At 43.9% G+C, this 18,220-nt stretch overlaps 2 protein-coding genes across 6 annotated transcripts in view; both read left to right on the forward strand.

Annotated features, from left to right (window-relative positions):
* The window catches only part of LOC311230613 (protein polybromo-1-like), a 70,777-nt gene extending 61,332 nt beyond the window's left edge, over positions 1-9,445 (forward strand). For all 4 annotated transcript variants that reach the window (XM_084316941.1, XM_084316942.1, XM_084316944.1 and 1 more), the window contains exons 28-30: positions 2,125-2,186; positions 2,859-3,072; positions 9,018-9,445. In XM_084316941.1, coding sequence (XP_084173067.1) covers positions 2,125-2,186; positions 2,859-3,072; positions 9,018-9,181 — 440 coding nt within the window. In that variant the 3' untranslated portion in view covers positions 9,182-9,445. The remainder of the gene's footprint in view (positions 1-2,124; positions 2,187-2,858; positions 3,073-9,017) is intronic.
* Positions 9,446-9,578: 133 nt separating this feature from the next.
* The window catches only part of stau1 (staufen double-stranded RNA binding protein 1), a 39,211-nt gene continuing 30,569 nt past the window's right edge, over positions 9,579-18,220 (forward strand). For both annotated transcript variants that reach the window (XM_084316521.1, XM_084316522.1), the window contains exons 1-4: positions 9,579-9,759; positions 11,592-11,910; positions 17,505-17,626; positions 18,065-18,209. In XM_084316521.1, the coding sequence (XP_084172647.1) occupies positions 11,715-11,910; positions 17,505-17,626; positions 18,065-18,209 (463 nt within the window). In that variant the 5' untranslated portion in view covers positions 9,579-9,759; positions 11,592-11,714. The remainder of the gene's footprint in view (positions 9,760-11,591; positions 11,911-17,504; positions 17,627-18,064; positions 18,210-18,220) is intronic.

Raw genomic sequence — 18,220 nt, forward strand, 5'->3', positions numbered from 1 at the left:
CGTCCAAAAGCCACACCTGCTCGGGTTACATCCAGTCGCGTCTCTTGTCTCCTGCTGGAGGGGTTTACCTGGTCCACAGGCTGTGGTGCTCCGCCTCCTGGCTACTGAAAGCCCGATCTACTCGCCACTAGGGCTGTCGGAATGAAAGAAATTTGACTACCAAACCCGCACTCGAATGTAAATAAATACCTTTTTATTTTTTTTAGATATGTTTTTTTCTGCATTTTACATTTTTTTTTTTATTATTTTTTTGTGGATAGGACAGGCAGAGAGGAAAGTTGGGTGAAGAGATGGGGAGGACATGCAGCATAGGTCCTGGGCCGGATTTGAACCCAGGACGCTGCGATTACACTGCGAGCGCAGCTACGTGGTCCGCCACCGGGGCGCCCTATAAATACATTTATAAAAAAGAAAAACATTTATGCGTTGCACTGTGACTGAATACACATCACTGGTTCTTATGTGATTTTGGGAATAATTTACCTGCAATACAAGCCAATTAATTGGCTTTACAAAGCACAGCCCAATGCTAGTTTGGGCTATAGATGGATGATAGTTTCCTCTTGGTACTAAAAATACAACGTGTTAATAGTAAGCATTTTATGCCTGCTTCGGTGTGGTAATAACATATGCATTATATAGATTATTATTCTAATTTCATTCAAATCTGCCTAATTTCAGCCAATTGACAGCTCTAGGCAGTCAGAAAGTTCTCTACCAACCTTCACAGCACCTCACATCCTCCATATCTAATGTCACAACTAGGGATGTTTGATATGGGCTTTTTTACCGATATCCGATATACCAATATTGTCCAACTCTTAACACATTCTGCGCCACGCAGTATGCCCATCTATACCACTCTCTGCCAGTGCTGTAACCCTATGGAGTGGCTCACCTTCTTTGCAGGGCTATAACTTTTTAAATAGAGTGTATAGCAGTAATTCCTAGAATGCGCGTTATAGGCCCCGACACGTATTATACATAATTGATTGACGTTTTGTTTCTATACACGCTATATTAAAAAATTCAAATGCATATGATCGCTATACATTATGCTCCATCATGCGTGAAGGAAAGGGGGGGGGGGGGGGGGTCATTTATGATTCCTTGATTGTCACTAACGGCTTTCTTTAGTACGACACCATACGTTGATCGGATAGATTGCAATGAAATAAATGCACAATCGAGCTGGAATTAACGCTTGATAACTCTTACCTGTGGCCGATGCATCTGGTGGGAAAAAAATCCAATTATTTGATGTCGATCTGCTATATCCATTTTCCGTTTGTATGACGCTATAAACGCCGAAAGCATATTGATTCTTGCGTCTCGAAAGCGATCCCATGCACTCGAGTGTGTATCTTGATCCACGTTACAAGATAGCTCTGCCGAAGCTTTTCCCCCGATGCACAGAGCACCACATCCGGTTTCGAGTGGAGTGCAACTCGCCCGAAATCCACCAGGCGGCGGTATTGAGGCGTTGAAATATCAGACAGGGTCCAGCTGGCTCCCGGAGCCTTCCTTGATGAATTATGAATGCCAATAGCGAATAAAGGAAATAACAAGATGTGTTAATTACCGATATCAACCGATAACCTCATACATTTGAGTAAAACCCTCACTATTTGTCATACTACAGCATGAATTATGTAAATTCAAAAAGTAAAAGGATCAATAGGCGGCAACCAGTTTTTGGCAACATTTTATAACATACTTATTATCTCTACAGTAATCAATAGTACATTTGACACAGAAATGAGAAAAATATTGTTCCGGTAGGGGCAGGAGTTAAAACTGACATCCAATCAAACGAACAACCAAGTAAAATGATTGTAACTAGCGAGCCGTCTATCAAACCTTCTTAAGTGCCCATAACGGTTGTGCGTGTACACAAAGGCCTGCTGCTAACACATAGCTGCCTGCTAGCTACCTGCTAGCTACCTAGCGGGGTGTGGCTTTGGAGGCATACTGATGCCTTCTGATTCGGAAGGGAGTTTGGTTTAAGGATTTGAATTTAGAAAATATTTGGTAAAGTTCTGCCCAAAATCAACGGCCGACTATTGATCCTTCACCTCCAGTGTCCAAAACAGACCTAGAAATGAATGACTGTTGTTGTTCCAGGTATGATGGGTCCCGGTATGAACGGCATGGCAGGAAGTCCTGGGAACCATTACATGCAGCAGGTGAGCATTTTAACCTGAAAATAAGTTTGGCATCCAACTGTAGTATTAATATGTACAGTGATACAGGTATAAAGACATATGGTAGTAGTCATACTGGCCAGCAGCGTAACTAGTACGGGATATGTATAGATATAGTATCTACAGATGTGTAAAACGATTATGTGCAGATATGTATAGACAGGTGTGGATAGATATATATACGGTAAGAATTAGGGATGCTCGATATTGGCTTTTTTACCGATACCGATATTCCGATATTGTCCAACTCTTAATTTCCGATACCGATATCAACCGATACCGATATATGCAGGGTTCCCCCCCCCCCAAAAACGGAATAATTTCAGGTAACTAATAATTTCACTGGATATATATAGAACAAATATTTTTTTTTTCTTTTTTTTACCGATACCGATATTTTCCGATATCACATTTTACTGCCGATATCGGCCGATAATATCGGTCGGCCGATAATATCGGACATCCCTAGTAAGAATAAATATATATATATAGACAGCGCTATTGTACATGCTATCATACAGAGTATATGGGTAGACTATAGTATGAGATAGGTAGTTAAGATTATTATGATTACTATGATTACAGTGTAGGGCAGTTGTAGACAGTGAAAGTGGACTGTAAACACAATTCTCCTCGTTTTCCTCCTTATTTCAGCCCGGAATGTTCAGCCCGGGGCAGCATGCCCCTCCACCCTACCCAGGACAGGGTCAAATGGGTCAGGCCTCACACATGCAGCCCAGCGGCCCCATGTTTGTCGCACCGCCACCCAAGACCCAGAGGGTGCTCCACTCCGAAGCCTACCTCAAGTACATCGAGGGGTTGAATTCAGAGTCTGCCACTGTCAGCAAGTGGGACCAGACACTCAAAGGTGGTTCACCGAACATGCACAGTGTTTTCTTTATCATCTCTTGACGAGTATTTAAAAAATATATATATATATTCATAATAAATAAAAAACTGGTGATATTTTTAGTATTTAATATAAAGTGTCACAAGGGGAAATGGATCCCTGGAGCTCAAACTAGAAATTATCCTGTTTGGCTGTGGTGTGAACTTATTGCACCGCTACTGCAGGGTTTTTCGCTCATCTGACCCTTCGTTTTTTTGTTCAGTAATTTACTATTTGACATTAATTGTGTTTTTTTTTTTTTTTTTTTTTTTTTTTTTTTTTTTATTATTATTGTTCTTTCTCCCCCCTTTTTCCGTATTTTTCTCCCATCCCAATGTTAGTCGTTATGCCAATTACCTTCCTGGTCGTTGCGCTCTTGCCCCCTACTGTCGGTCTGGGGAGGGTGAAGACTACCACATGTCGTCCTCTGATACATGTGAAGTCAACCAACCGCTTCTTTTCACCTGACAGCGAGGACTCTCACTGGGGGAGCGTAACGCGTGGGAGGATCAAACTATCTCTCCCAGTTCCCTTCCTTGCTGTGCAGGTGCCCCGACCGACCTGTAGGAGTCGCTGTTTACAACAACCAGGACACATACCCCACTGGCTTCCCACCCGCTAACACTGGCAATTGTGTTAGTAGGGACGGCTGACCAAGCCGGAGGTACCGCTGACAGCTGGATTCGATCCCGCTGCGCTACCCAGCCGCCTAATTATGGGTTTTTTAAGGGTAGATCCATAGTCGATTACCTTGCTATTAACACTTTGACTGCCATGAAACGTGTTTAGAAGTCATTGCTGGCCATGCTCAAGTTGCCGGAGGACGCTGTACAGCGTCCTTATATCAATATTTCAAAAATCTGCGATCGGATTCATATGTCCCCTCCGCTGGCCTGAGATCCACCAGCAGGACCCACTGAGCTCTCTGGCGGTTCAGGAGCGCCATCTGGTGGCCGATCGGCGCAATCGCTTAACAGGATGTGCCATAGAGGTTGTGCTAGACGTCCGTAGTACTTCCGGGCACTCGCTATAGGTCCCGGGACTCTGGCTCGTCACGCTACACAGTGATCGATTGCCAATAACTCGATAAACAACATGATTTGGACGTATATACCATTATACAAGCTGGAGATGGACCGGGTAAATTTACATCCCATAATGATAAGACTTCTACTCTACGATGATCGCCCAACGGCGCGCGGAGACTGGGGTGAGTTTCAGCGTGTAACGTTACCGTCTTCGATACTAACTGCTATTATCAACATTTGACCCACATTAGATGATTGGTATAACGCTGCCCACGGAATTATAAACGCCCCCTAGCCCATCCGGTCAACATCAGATGACGTGTAGTAACTTCTAGAAGTACGTCTAGTTGGAATTTTTTATATCGCGCTGATTGCCATAAAACTGTATTGCATCATCAATATAATGCATTTGGGGCTATAGATCACGTTCTGGAGAAAGCTGCAGAAAGAGATGAAAACATACTTATACATTAGACCATACTTTACTATGAATATGTGAATGAAAAAGTTTAACGTTGCTACACAATGAACAATACATATAGGACTTTGAATGGGCCCTAATAATGGCAATGTAGCAATAGAATTTAAAAAGTTATAGCCATGCAAAGAAGGGGTACTTCTCCATAGACAAATAGAGCCGGCAACCTATGGTATATCATGAATTTAACCCAAGGCAACCAAAGTGTTAAATTACTTCGTTTTTCTTGTTGTGGTTTTGATGTAATGGTCTAGTTTTTCACAATATTTACTTCTGTGGCTGCTGAGAATGGCTTATCCTTATTTCCTGGTGACGTCGGACCTACGTACAGGCACGTGGGAGAGGGGCCGGGTGTTTCAAAGTGAAAGCTTGGTGGCGGCGAGGGTCCCCACGTGCCTTTACGTAGGTCCAACGTCATCAGGAAAAGCAGCCGCAGAAGTTAAGATTGTGTGACAACTAGACATTACACCAAACCACAACGATACAGATGGACCCTTAACTCATTGACCGCCGGGAATTAGACGGGGCCCCGCTCTAGCACTGCCACGCTTAAAATATAGGAATGCATCACCTTGTTTGTATATTCTATATTATAGCTATGGATACAATACTATGGCCCATTTGACATCACCTATATATCGTTCAATATGTGAAAAATTATTAATTTGTCCATCCACGTTCCCATGTTATACCGTGGTGAATATAAGTGGTTTTAGAGCGGTCTAGGGTAATTCCCGAAATGCTGAGTTATAGCCTCATACGTCAATTCCACTATATACGTTGCCGTTTCTTGCCTGTACATGCTATTATTCCAAAATCAAATCTATATCATAGGTATTATGTTCCATCATGAATGCATCCATTTGGTCCACGGCATAATCCACCACAACATATGGATCGGGGATATTTGACACGCTTCAATGGAACCGGGAGAACCGTTCGCCTCGCCCGACAAGGAAAAATTAAACCTGAGACATTTGGCCATCCACAGGCCAAGATACAAGGTTACAAAGGGTGCTCGATACCGCCGTCTAGCGGGATGCGGCCGGTATTGCACTTTGGCATTCTCAGGATGATTCCCCATATTAACCCCGAGTCTGTGTGCCTGTAATGAATAGAAATATCGGGGGAAAAAATAACGATCAAATAACGTGTATATATATATATATATATACACGTGGTTGGCGTTCAACGGTTGTCGGCCAAATGCGTATATAATCGTTGTTGGCGGCCATTGAGTTAAGAACGGCACGGTGACCGACCCCTGGCAGAGAAGGTCCGGTGAGCAGAAACCCTGCAGTGGTGCAGGCATAAGTTACCATACTGTGCACCTATCAGGCCCGGACGCTTCATTACTTTAGGCAACCAACTTGTGCCTAGCCACGTCCCCACGGCAACGCGGCAGCGGCTGCCGTGGAGCTCTGACGCGGCATTATGCAGCCGTAATCCCCCCTCTTTTAACATCGACGGTTAGCTCAACTCGTTCGCCGCCTTGCTGTGGAGCCTGCGGTGCGGTTGGTGACAAGTTCGAATCACTTCAATTTTTTTTTTTTTTTTTTTTTAACGTGCATTCTTTCGCTGGTTAAGTTTAGGCATTCTTTCGGAGTTGGTTAAGGTTAGGGTTAAGTTTAGGCATTCTTTCAGAGTTGGTTATGGTTAGGGTTAAGTTTAGGCATTCTTTCGGAGTTGGTTAGGGTTAAGTTTAGGCATTCTTTCGGAATTGGTTAAGGTTAGGGTTAAGTTTAGGCATTCTTTCGGAGTTGGTTAAGGTTAGAGTTTGTCGCAGAGCATGGCAATAGAATGCAGCCTATTTCCGCACTGCCGCTCTCTCGCGCTGCCGCGGTCACATGGGCGTCGTGGCCAATCAGAGAAACGCTGAACGCAAGTTGGTTGCCTAAAATGTTGACGCGGCCCGGACTGGCCATCGGGACGAATCCCGATGGGCCGGAAGTAAAGTGGGCTGGTCCGAATTTTTTTTTGACTGGCCCATTTAGTCCACTCCGATAGGCCCACTTTGGTAGGGTAGGGCTGAAAAAGTTAGATGTAAAAATGAAAATGGCCACAGAAAGATGCTTAAAAATAGCCTACTAGCTCTTGCAGTGATTTCAGTCATCTCCCAGGCTACATGGTCTGTATGGCGGGCCAGTGTGAGTCGGTGTGTGGGCCACTAATGTGGGCCAGTGTGTGGGCCGGTGTGGGCCAGTGTGTGAGCCGGTGTGTCGGCCACTAATGTGGGCCAGTGTGTGGGCCGGTGTGGGCCAGTGTGTGAGTCGGTGTGTCGGCCACTAATGTGGGCTGGTGTGTGGGCCAGTATGTGGGCCGGTGTGTGGGCGAGTGTCGCTCGCACAGAAACAGTCCGTCCAGATGATGTAGCCTACACAGCGCTCTACTACAGATACGTTACCCAGAGCGCAACGACACACATAGGTGACAATAGTGTGTGTGCGCGCGGGTCGGAGCGACTCTGAACTTCTCAGGCTGAATTTGTGTCCCCTAGCCTATCCGTGACATCGAATGAGAGAAACTCAATGCCATTTGGAGCATACCGTAGTGTAGCCTAATTATCTGACACCGTAGCCTATTTTCTGACAATATAAGCCTTCAGAGACGTTTTTTGTTGTCCTTTTAATGAAGGAATACTCTCCAAATCGGATAACACGGACGATTGCTTCTACTGTGCGAGCTGCCTGCCATTGCTGTTTGAATGAAGATTCGCTTCTGTGTCGTCAAATGTTGTGCTTAGTGAACAACGTGAGGCTGCCTGGAGATATAGCTCTAAGGTGGAAGAGCTGATCAGCAGAGGGAAGCAGTAATCTAACAACTGAGAATTTCTAACAGTAGGCTATCTTTCCTTCTTTCAGATTTTTTATACTGTTTCTCCATCAAGAAAGCTTTTTCATAATTCGGATAGCATTTTACTACATGTAGGGCGGCTAGGTGGTGTAGTGGGCAAGGCACTCGCCACCAGTGTGGAGACGCTAGGATTCGCGTGTTCGAATCCAGCTCTCCACATTGTTTTCAGTTTAGCTGGTCGTCCGCAGTAATACACATTGGCCGTATTACGGGGAGGGAAACTGAAGGGTGGGGATCGGGCGTTGTGAACAAGCGACTCCTACAAGTCGGTTGGTGCGCCTGCGCAGTAGAATCAGGAAGTGTCGGGGGCAGCGTGAGCCTCCCACGCGTTACTCCTCGACACTGAGAGATCGAGCTGCGCAGGTGAAAAGATGCGACTGCTGTTACCTCAAGTACCGGAGGGGACTTGTGCTATGTATGACTTAGTCCACATTGCAGCCGGCTTGTGGGAGGCAAGAAACAGCGTTCGTGACAGGGGAGGGTTGAATTGGATGATACGAAATTGGGATGGGAGAAAAATATAGAAAAATGGGAGAAAAAGTGGATCAAAAAAAAAAAGCATTTTACTACATGTAACTTCAGTGTCAATCAAGAATGATATGCAATTTGAAATTGGCCCCTGTAAAAAAAAATGGTGGAGCTGAAAAGGCTAGAATTAAAAAAACAAATTGCTAGTAAAAGACCCGGAACAATATTTGAAATTTACAGACCTGTTTAGTAGAGGAAGGAACAAGTGACACACACAGAGAGAGACCTGGAAAGCGAACAGGCTCTTGGAATGAGTGTCTGGGAGGAAGTGGGGGGTCTTTCGATGTTGATTAAATGGCAAGCAACTAATGTCATGAGTGCAAAATTAAAGGACAATAAATCGAATCTAACTGAAATTGTGTAGCACAGACCTTTCTATGGATCAAAACCTCAATATTATTATGGTGTAGTTAATACTTCATGTATCCTTAATCCCTAGGCTAATGAGGCACTAAGATGTTAGTAAAAAAAAAAAGAACTTATGCCAATGACAGGAAGTAATGGTGTGTGTGTGTGTGCACTGTGCACATCTAAGGGCGGGGTGTAGATTTGATCTCCCTGATGTTGACTCCTTAGCCACAGCCTTGGGTTGTTTAATACTGGACGAGTGTTTCATAACTGCCATTGTGTGGGCCGGTTTCGGGGCCGGTGCGTGGGCTGGTGCGTCTGAATGTCCCGGGCTGAATTTGTGTCCCAGTCCGCCCCTGGCACCTATACACATATACCTATACAGACCTTTTTATTTGACCAATATGAGTAGCATAGATGTTTGACAAGGGGATTGGGTTTCTTCATTTAACGTTTATCCTTATCATAACTATGCAAGTAATTTTTCGATTTGTGTCGAGATCAGAAGCAAATGGCAAGCGTTTGTTGTGTAACTAATTATTGTATAGGTATTTTTTTTATTTTATTTTTTCAAAATGACCCGGGGCAGCTTTAATATATATACTTTCAACACGTGTACATTATTGTCGACTGTTCATTTAACTTGCGCACAGATGTTTTCATCTGCAACCTTTTATCTGCCCCGACAGCGCGAAGGCGAGATGCCCACTTCACCAAAGAACAGGAGAGCCGTCTGCCAGCTCACTGGCTGAAGAGCAAAGGAGCCCACACGACCATGGCCGACGCACTGTGGCGCCTGCGAGACCTGATGCTGAGAGACTCGCTCAACATTCGCCAGGCGTACAACCTGTAGAACACTCTAAACCACTTATAACTCCCTCACTCATTGTTCTTATCATGACATGGATGTTATAAAGGATGATAGGCCATAGAAGCAATATTTTATAGTGAATCAATCATGGATTTTATATTTAACGATAGCAGAATAAGCTTGGTGTAGTTTTTGTGTGTGCTTTTTCATTTTTTATTTTTTATTATGAGAATGCATTTCCCAAAAAAAAAAAAAAAAAACATTGTTTGGCTTATGGGTACTGCCAAAATAAATGAACTGAGAACACGCAGTTTGTTCCATCTTGTTTTCTCTTCTATTTTAGTTTATAAATTAATTGGGATTTCAGTCATTACCCTGTTGATTAGCTTTGTGGGTGAACTTCCTCTGTTCGATGTCACTTCCTGAGGACCGACTAGAGACTGGGGCATCATTCTCTTTAGTGTTTGCCTTGTCTCCCTCCCTTCCACCTCCACACCGCCAACATTTTGATAACAAATCACACCGGGTAGCCCTTGAATTGAGTCAAAAACGAACACGAGCGTTTCTTCAGCAACGTGTCCCATGGAGTAACTTAAGAATTGGACGGAAAAGAGAACGAGGTGAGGTTTGTTCTTGTTGAGGCTCCAGCTCGCAGCTCGGCATCCAGCTAACCGAGCTAACGCTACGTGTTGTTAACCACTCTTACCTTTGAGCTAACTAGATACTGTTTGACATTAAGCTGTATGTCTCGTAACGTTAACGGTTGTGTGGCTTATTTCAGGAATGACCAATGAAGCAGCTTTATTATTTCACCAGGTTGAATGAAGTTTGTATTCGCAGACGAGTTCTACCATAACTTCACTCCTGCCCTAGGTTAGCTTCCTAGCTAACGTTAGCCAACAGAGCTAAGACACCCGGCGGCCTGTGAAACAGCTCTTACATTTATATTATTAACCTACATTTAACAACTTAACCACTTATCGTCCAGTAACTAGTTACTATTAAACGTTGACGTTGCAATGCATTTGTCAACGTTAGAAGAAGCGATAACAAAACATGTCGTTATGCCGGTGTGTTAGCGAGCGAGCTAACTGCTCACTTTGCCTTGTAGCCTGTTTACCTAAGAAGGGGAGCTGCTGGTGTGAACTGTCCTTGCTGGCTGGTAGGTTAAGTAACTTGACAGACTGACAACTAGGCTATCATCACCTGCCCTGCCAGTGTCACAGCTGTGCAGGGCTCATCAGAATCTCCTTTGTCGTCTAGTAGTGTTAGCTTAGTAACTCACGTTAGATATGAATGTATCTGGTGATCAGTTAGTGCAACACTTCAAAGCTATAGCACTACGGGTCATCCTGAACAGCCATTGGCTCCTGAACTTAGTCTACCTACCACCCAGCCAATTATATCCAATAATTTCACCCCACCATGGATATATATATAGTGCCACCTATTGTCCACAAACTCTGGTTAATTTCATTCAAACAAACACAGATGGGTAGGTTTAGTGGGCTTCAGCTTTGAGGCTCTGTGCTAACTCGTACCAAGAGATAGATTCATGTATATTATGAAAGCGAGAACTATGGGTAACTGGTGCAGTGAATCCTGAAGAATATCCTCTGCTGAACCTACTTGTGTACCACCACACAACCATAATTTGAAGCAGGACAGGTAGCTGGCTGGACTCCTTCTTCTGCTCTAGGGGGACCCTGATGGAAACAAGACAAACGTCTTTCTCAGGTCTGCATCCCCTTAACAATTGTATGTATTGAGCCGTACTGTATTGTACCCATTCTGCAATCTGTTAAATAAAGTTTTCATTCATTCATTCATTCACTCTTAACCACAGGAAGTTCAATGATGAGGCCCCCGGGCATCTGGGTAGTGTAGAGGTAAAAGCACTACCACTGTGGATACCCGGGTTCAATTCCCAGTAGCGGAACCCCCTTGCTTGATCAGACATTCCAACAAAGATATCTGTCAGTGTTTGCAGTTGGGAAGCTAGTGCAGTATTGGTCTTAGTCGTTGCATTAGTGACTCCTACTGCTTGTTCAGCAGGGAGGAGATCTGGTGGAGATAGTGTGAACCTCAGCGTGCATTATTCTCCCAGTGAAACTCTGGGCTATGTATAGGTCCCTGCTGTTCAGTGTGTTAAAAGCAGGAAATTGAATGAATGCAACCTTTAATGCCCCTTGGTGAATTTGCTTGTACAATGAGCACTTGTAATAAAAACATTAAAAAAATAAGTCAAAGTTGACATAAACATCAACACACCATACAGTACATACTCTAATGTGTGTGTCAGAGCAGCGTCACGTTTGATCTATTGTTAATATGTCGGAGATGCACACCTGAGGAGCCACTCATTTATATTGAGGGAGCAATATCTCATAATCTCTCCCTAGTGAACCTGACAACGCCTCAATCATTCTCTCTGCAATCCCCGTCTTTTCAGGCAGAGCTTTGCAGGCAGGTCACCCGCAATCAACAGCTCCTCTTCCTTCTCGCCACTACTGCGCTGCAAAGCTCTTACCTTGACCCTCAGCCTGCCATCGACTACTAGACCAAACCAACAAGGATGTCCCAGCTCCAGTTCCAGTGTCCGGGGAACCCCATGCCTGCTGCTGCTGCTGCTCCACTGCAGCTGGGACAGCCCCAGCCTGGCTACAGCATCCCCTGCGCCTCGGGCACCCTGCCATCAGAGAGCGCCAGCCACCCGGTCAGGAGCTCTGCCCTACCGTCGGGCTCAGCCACTCCCTTCAGCCCCCCCACAGGTTTGTTAACCCTGTTACTTAACATGATCCAGTTAGAGGTGGGAATGACTACTACTAATAAATTAACCGTTGACTGATGGTATATATACTACTTGGTTAATCTAAATTGAACCTATATCCAGTGTTGCCAGATCAAAGCACTATATTACACAGTACTGCATGTTTTTACTTTCCAGTGTAAAACGTGAAGGATACCAGCATTGCTGTGTGCTCGGAAGGTCTAAATTTTTGTACCTTCAGTCAGGTCCATACATATTTGGCTCTGTACACCACCACAATCGACTTGAAATTAAACAATCAAGATGTGCTTTAAGTGCAGACTTTCAGCTTTAACCTATTAAGCCTGATCGGCCCGGTACCGGTACAAGATTTATTTCACGTCACAAATAGATCGATACAGTCTGTATAAGTGATGATGTGTTTCTTTTTCTAATGTAGCCAAGAGTAAAATAAAATACCCTAACGGTTAACCCTATCAAAACAGCAGTCGGTGTATATTTTCAGCACTACGGTACTGGGTGGTTAAGTGACCAAATATATAAATAAATAAAATTGTCACTTTTAGTACTTGGTTGCAAATCCTTTGCAGTCAATGACAGCCTGAAGTCTGGAACCCATAGACATCACCAGATGCTGGGTTTCATCCCTGGTGATGCTTTCCAAGGCCTCTACTCTCCTGCTTATTCTTGGGGGCATTTTCAGTTTTCTCTTCAGCAAGTGATATGATATCCCTGTACCAAAAAACTCCTCCCCAGCAGGCCTAAATGACTACAGACCGGTGGCACTCACCTCTGTAGTCATGAAATGCTTTGAGAGGCTGGTCAAGGATTACATCTGTGCCTCCCTCCCTAGTACCATGGACCCATTGCAGTTTGCATATAGGACAAACAGGTCCACTGACGATGCGGTCTCCCAGGTACTGCACAACACCTTTCTCACCTTGACAGTCAGAAGGGGGGCTATGTGAGATTGCTGTTCATCGACTATAGTTCAGCTTTCAACACCATAGTCCCCACCAGACTGGTTGACAAGTTGATCGATCTGGGTCTGATCTCCGCCCATGGAGCGCCTGGATCCTGGACTTTCTGAGTGACAGGCCCCAGGCGGTCAGACCTCCAACACCATCACCCTGAGTATCGGGTCCCCCCAGGGCTGTGTTCTCAGCCCCCTGCTGTATTCACTGTACACGCATGACTGTGTGGCCAGGTTCAGCTCCAACTCCATAGTGACGTTTTCGGACGACACAGTGGTGGTGGGGCTGATCTCTAACAACGACGAGAAGGCCTACCGGGAGGTTGATGTACTGGCACGCTGGTGCCGGGATAACGGCCTACTCCTGAACATTGGTAAAACCACGGAGCTGATCGTGGATTTTTAGGAGAATACAGCAGGGGACACACGCCACTGTGGATAAATGGGGCTACAGTGGACAGGGTGAGCAGTTAAGTACCTGGGATTCCACATCACAGAGGACCTGACATGGACAACACACATAGACACTGTGGTAAAAAAGGCGAAACAGCGCCTCTATCACCTGAGACCATTAAGGAAGTTCAGGGTATCGGGGAAGATACTCTACTCCTTCTATTTCTCGGCTGTAGAGCGCATTGTGACTGGAAACATCACTGCCTGGTATGGAAACAGCACAGCACAGGACATGAAAGCCCTACAGAGAGTGGTGCGCTCAGCAGAGCATACTACGGGTATTGCACTACCACCCCTGCAGGACTTATATAACAGGAGGTGCAAATCCAGAGCCTGCAGAATAATGAAAGACCCCCACCACCCCAACAACAGCCTGTTCAAGCTGCTGCGGTCAGGCAAGCGCCTACGCACACACGCAGCAAGAACAGAGAGACTAAGGCTCAGCTTCTTCCCCCAGGCCATCAGAACTTTGAACACTGATCTCTCCACACACAAGTACACATGAGCACACACAACACACATTCTGCACTCACGGTCACTTTAAACACAATGAAAAGGACACTTTAAAGCAGGGGTCGGCAACCTTTTTGACATGAAGTGCCAGTTTGAAATATAGTTGTAACTAGTGTGCCAGATAAACAATATTCCATGCATCGTAATTTTTTTTCTCATCAGGTATTTTTAATGATAATTTTTACACAGCTGCATACAGTGCAACCATTTCACTCACATTTGCCCATTCATTTTTGGACACATCCAAAATGCCACATGGGCTGCTTCCACCATCGGTGTGCGTACTGTACGTGTGCTGTACTGTACGTTAAACAAGACTAAAGTCTTTCTCTGGTCTGCATCCCCTTAACAATTGTATGTATTGAGCTGTACTGTACTGTACCCATTCTACAATCTGTTAATAAAGTTTTCAATCAATCAATCAATCAATGCTGTTTCGTAGCTCCACCTACAGGCCTAATGGAGAACACCACAATGTGTGAATGAATGGGTGAATGTGAGGTATAACGTGTAAAGAAGTTTCGATTGATCGCAAGATTACACTGTAAAAAAAAAAACAATAAGTTACCAGAACTTAAAAAGATTGAGTTTAGTTACTGTGCATTAAGATTTTCAGTTTTCAATCCATAATAAGTTAACAGAAAAATAAGTACACAACCACATTATTTCAACCTAATAAAACTATGTTTATTGTCATTGTTTTAAGAACACAAGTTGACTTGGTAATACTCACATTTTGCGTAAAAAGAAATGGCGTTGCCCTCTCCCTTTTAACATGTGCAATGTTAAAATGAAATAGAAAAATAAAGAATACAATTAGTTGATTAATCCCACTGGTCACAATGGTGACCGTAATAATGTTTTTGTTATAAGGCTCTGAAAATGTTACTGAATGATGTATCAATGTATTTATCATATTTCCAGCTAAACCTCCTTGATATACTCAATCAGTGAATGGCTGGGAATGTGTGAAAGTGAAAACCTTCTGGCAAGATGTTATTGATCTGATCGATCAAATCTTATCAAAGAAGTTGCCATTGAATCCCAAGCTTTTTATTCTTGGTTTATATCCTACCACCCCACATCTACAACGCAAAGAGTTTAGATTTATAGATATGTGCATATTACAAGCAAAACGTGTAATAGCTCTTAATTGGAAAAATGTTGATGGACCAAGAATTGGTATGTGGATTAAAGAAATGGCTTCAAATATGTCAATGGAAAAGATGGTGTATATTGTTAGACGTAAACAAAACATTTTTGATAATGCCTGGGGACCATTTGTGTACTTCTTAAAGCATAATACGAATGTTGGGAACTTGCTTCAACAAGAACGGGATTAGGGGGAGTACTGTGGGACAACTCTTATCATTGTGTAAAAACGACAAGAAACACCCTTTACTTAATGTGTAAAACATTTTGGTTGTATTATTATTTATTTATGTTTATTTTTTATTTAAATCTGTATCCTTCCTATGTGAACCTGTTTTTGAAGTTAATTATTATTTTGTGGGGTGGGGTTAGGGGAGGGAGAACGGGGTGAAAATGTTTGCTGAATACTGCTCTGCTGATATACATGTTGTAATTTGCAAACTAAAACCCAATAAATATATTGTTAAAAAAAAAAAAATCAGTGAATGGCTTTCCACATTTCGCAATGCAATGAGCAATGCGATAGCTTGCTTCAGTTGCATGGTTTTTAGCTGTCGTGAACACTTTGAGGGTGCTGGCTTGCTTTCCATACCTGGCCACGGCACGTTTTAATCGATTCTGCCTTATCCGCTTGATCTTTGAAACTTTTTTGATGCTTCGTCTCAAAATGGCGTTTCACACCTGACGTTCGGCAAACTACATTTTCTAAACATAAAGTACACACAGCACGGTCCTTCTGACACACAAACCCGTAGTCGTCTGTCCATGAGGGCTGGAATGCCCGAATTTCCTTTGCTTTAACTTTCTTAGCGGGGCTTGCCATCATGAAAGACGGCACATACAGAATGCAACCGCGGCACTGTGATTACCTGGGAACTGCTGACAGCTGAGCACCATGGGAACGGCTGTATAGCTGTCATAGGGGTGTGCAAAACAGTCGACTTACAAAAAAGAACCTGTGGGAGGATTTCAACGAGATAAATGCGACAACAGTGCAAAATATTTCACTATAATATTTCAAAGTAAAACATAATTTTTTTTTAAATGCTGCCTCCTGTGCCAATGAAAATGCTCCCGCATGCCAATGCGGGCACGCGTGCCTAGGGTTGCCGACCCCTGCTTTAAAGGAACGAGGAAAAAAAGGTCACTTCAAGGAAAGAACTGTTGTGGTTCTTGTATAGTTTAGAAATAGCAAGTATAGCATAGGGATATAGAGTAAAACTGTATATTGTATAGTAGTGTACATAGGACCCAGTGCCTTAATTCGTAGCTAACATTGTATTGCATTTATCTCAGGACTTTTAACACATCTATTTTATTATCTTCTGCTTATTTTATTTACTATTGTATTATCTATTATCGCACAATCAAAGCGGGCATGGCCACCCGCATTTCACTGTATGCCCTGGTATGTATGTGACAAATAAACCTCTTGAATCTTGCATGCTCAATTGGATTCTGGCCATTGCATAACGTTCTACTTCTTTGCCTTAAAAAACTCTTTAGTTGCTTTCGCAGTATGCTTTGGGTCATTGTCCATCTACATTGTTAAGTTCACCTGATTTGGATCTAAATACCCTCAAATTAAAGATGAAAGTCTGTTGTGCACTTTAAAGCACATCTTGATTGTTTAATTTCAAATCCATTGTTGTGGTGTACAGAGCCAAAATGATGAATTGTGTTGAATATTTATGGACCTGACTGTATGTAGACTAGTTTCCCGAACACCTCAGACGCATAAACCATTGTATTTCTTTTAGGCCTAGACTTTAAAGGTCAACTGTGTAAGGGCGGCTACGTGGCGTAGTGGGCAAGGCGCTCGCCACGAATGCGGAGACGCTGGGCTCGCCTGTTCGAGCCCAGCGCTCCACATTGCTTTCAGTTTAGCTGGTCGTTCATACTAATACACATTGGCCGTATTAGGGGGTGGGAAACTGATGGGTGGGGATCGGGCGTTGTGGACAGCGACTCCTACAGGTCGGTTGGTGCGCCTGCGCAGTAGAATCAGGAAGTGTCGGGGGCAGCGTGAGCCTCCCACGCGTTACTCCTCGCCACTGAGAGATCGAGCTGCGCAGGTGAAAAGATGCAACTGCTGTTACCTCAAGTACCGGAGGGGACTTGTGCTATGTATGACTTAGTCCACATTGCAGCCGGCTTGTGGGAGGCAAGAAACAGCGTTCGTGACAGGGGAGGGTAGAATTGGATGATACGAAATTGGGATGGGAGAAAAATATAGAAAATGGGAGAAAAAGTGGATAAAAAAAAAAAGGTCAACTGTGTAGTTTCTCAAACCAAGTAACATTTTGTGGAATAATGGATGGGTTTAAACGGTTGTCACAGCACGGTCCGTACAAGACCGTAATTATGTACTTAGGGCACAACTATTAATGTGTGTGTGTGTGTGTGTGTGCACTTTTAGACTTTGAGACCTGGAATGTCCTCATTGGCTTGATTTTGGCTATCTTCAGTCTATCTTCAGTCTATTTGTTTGTTTGTCTTCCTAGTATCTAACATGGCAAACCCTAAAGAGAAGACCCCCATGTGTTTGGTGAATGAGTTAGCCCGTTTCAACAAGATCCAACCCGAGTACAAGCTGCTCTGTGAGCAAGGACCAGCTCACTCCAAGGTAACCCCAGTGACTCTCGACGAGCAAACTAGACTCGCATTAGTCTCCCATCATCACGGCCCTCTCTCTTCTGCTCATTAGTTTAGTTTCACTTTATTGTCCGCAGTGTGGAAATTTGTCTCACCATTGAACAAACAAATAAAACAACAACAATGACAATAACAGCAGACATATACATATACATACATCTGTAATGGGACAGTGCAGAGAACGTAGGAATACAATATACAGTATACATCAACAAGGACCGGGTCTTAACGAGTGCAAGATTAATTTAATGCTTTAATATTTCTTATTTTATTTATTTGCCCTAGGTAAGCTCAGCTGTAAAGACTACCAGAGGGCAACAATTTCTCCCCATAGATTTTCCCTCATGATTTCCTGAGTTCACGCTGGTAGTGGAGATGAATCTTTTCCCCATATCACCCGTCTCATCAGATCTTCTCAGTGAGGCTCACACTGGGCGATCAGCATTGGGAAGCAGAGGGGACCAGTATAAAGAAAGCCCAGCATTCCGCTGCTGCCTCCGCCCTGGATGAGACCACGCTGCCTAAACCCACCATGAGGACGCCCCGCAACACAGGCAAGAACCCC

The sequence above is a fragment of the Notolepis coatsorum genome (genome assembly GCF_963971535.1).
Source record: "Notolepis coatsorum genome assembly, chromosome: 6".
Classification (NCBI taxonomy): domain Eukaryota; kingdom Metazoa; phylum Chordata; class Actinopteri; order Aulopiformes; family Paralepididae; genus Notolepis; species Notolepis coatsorum.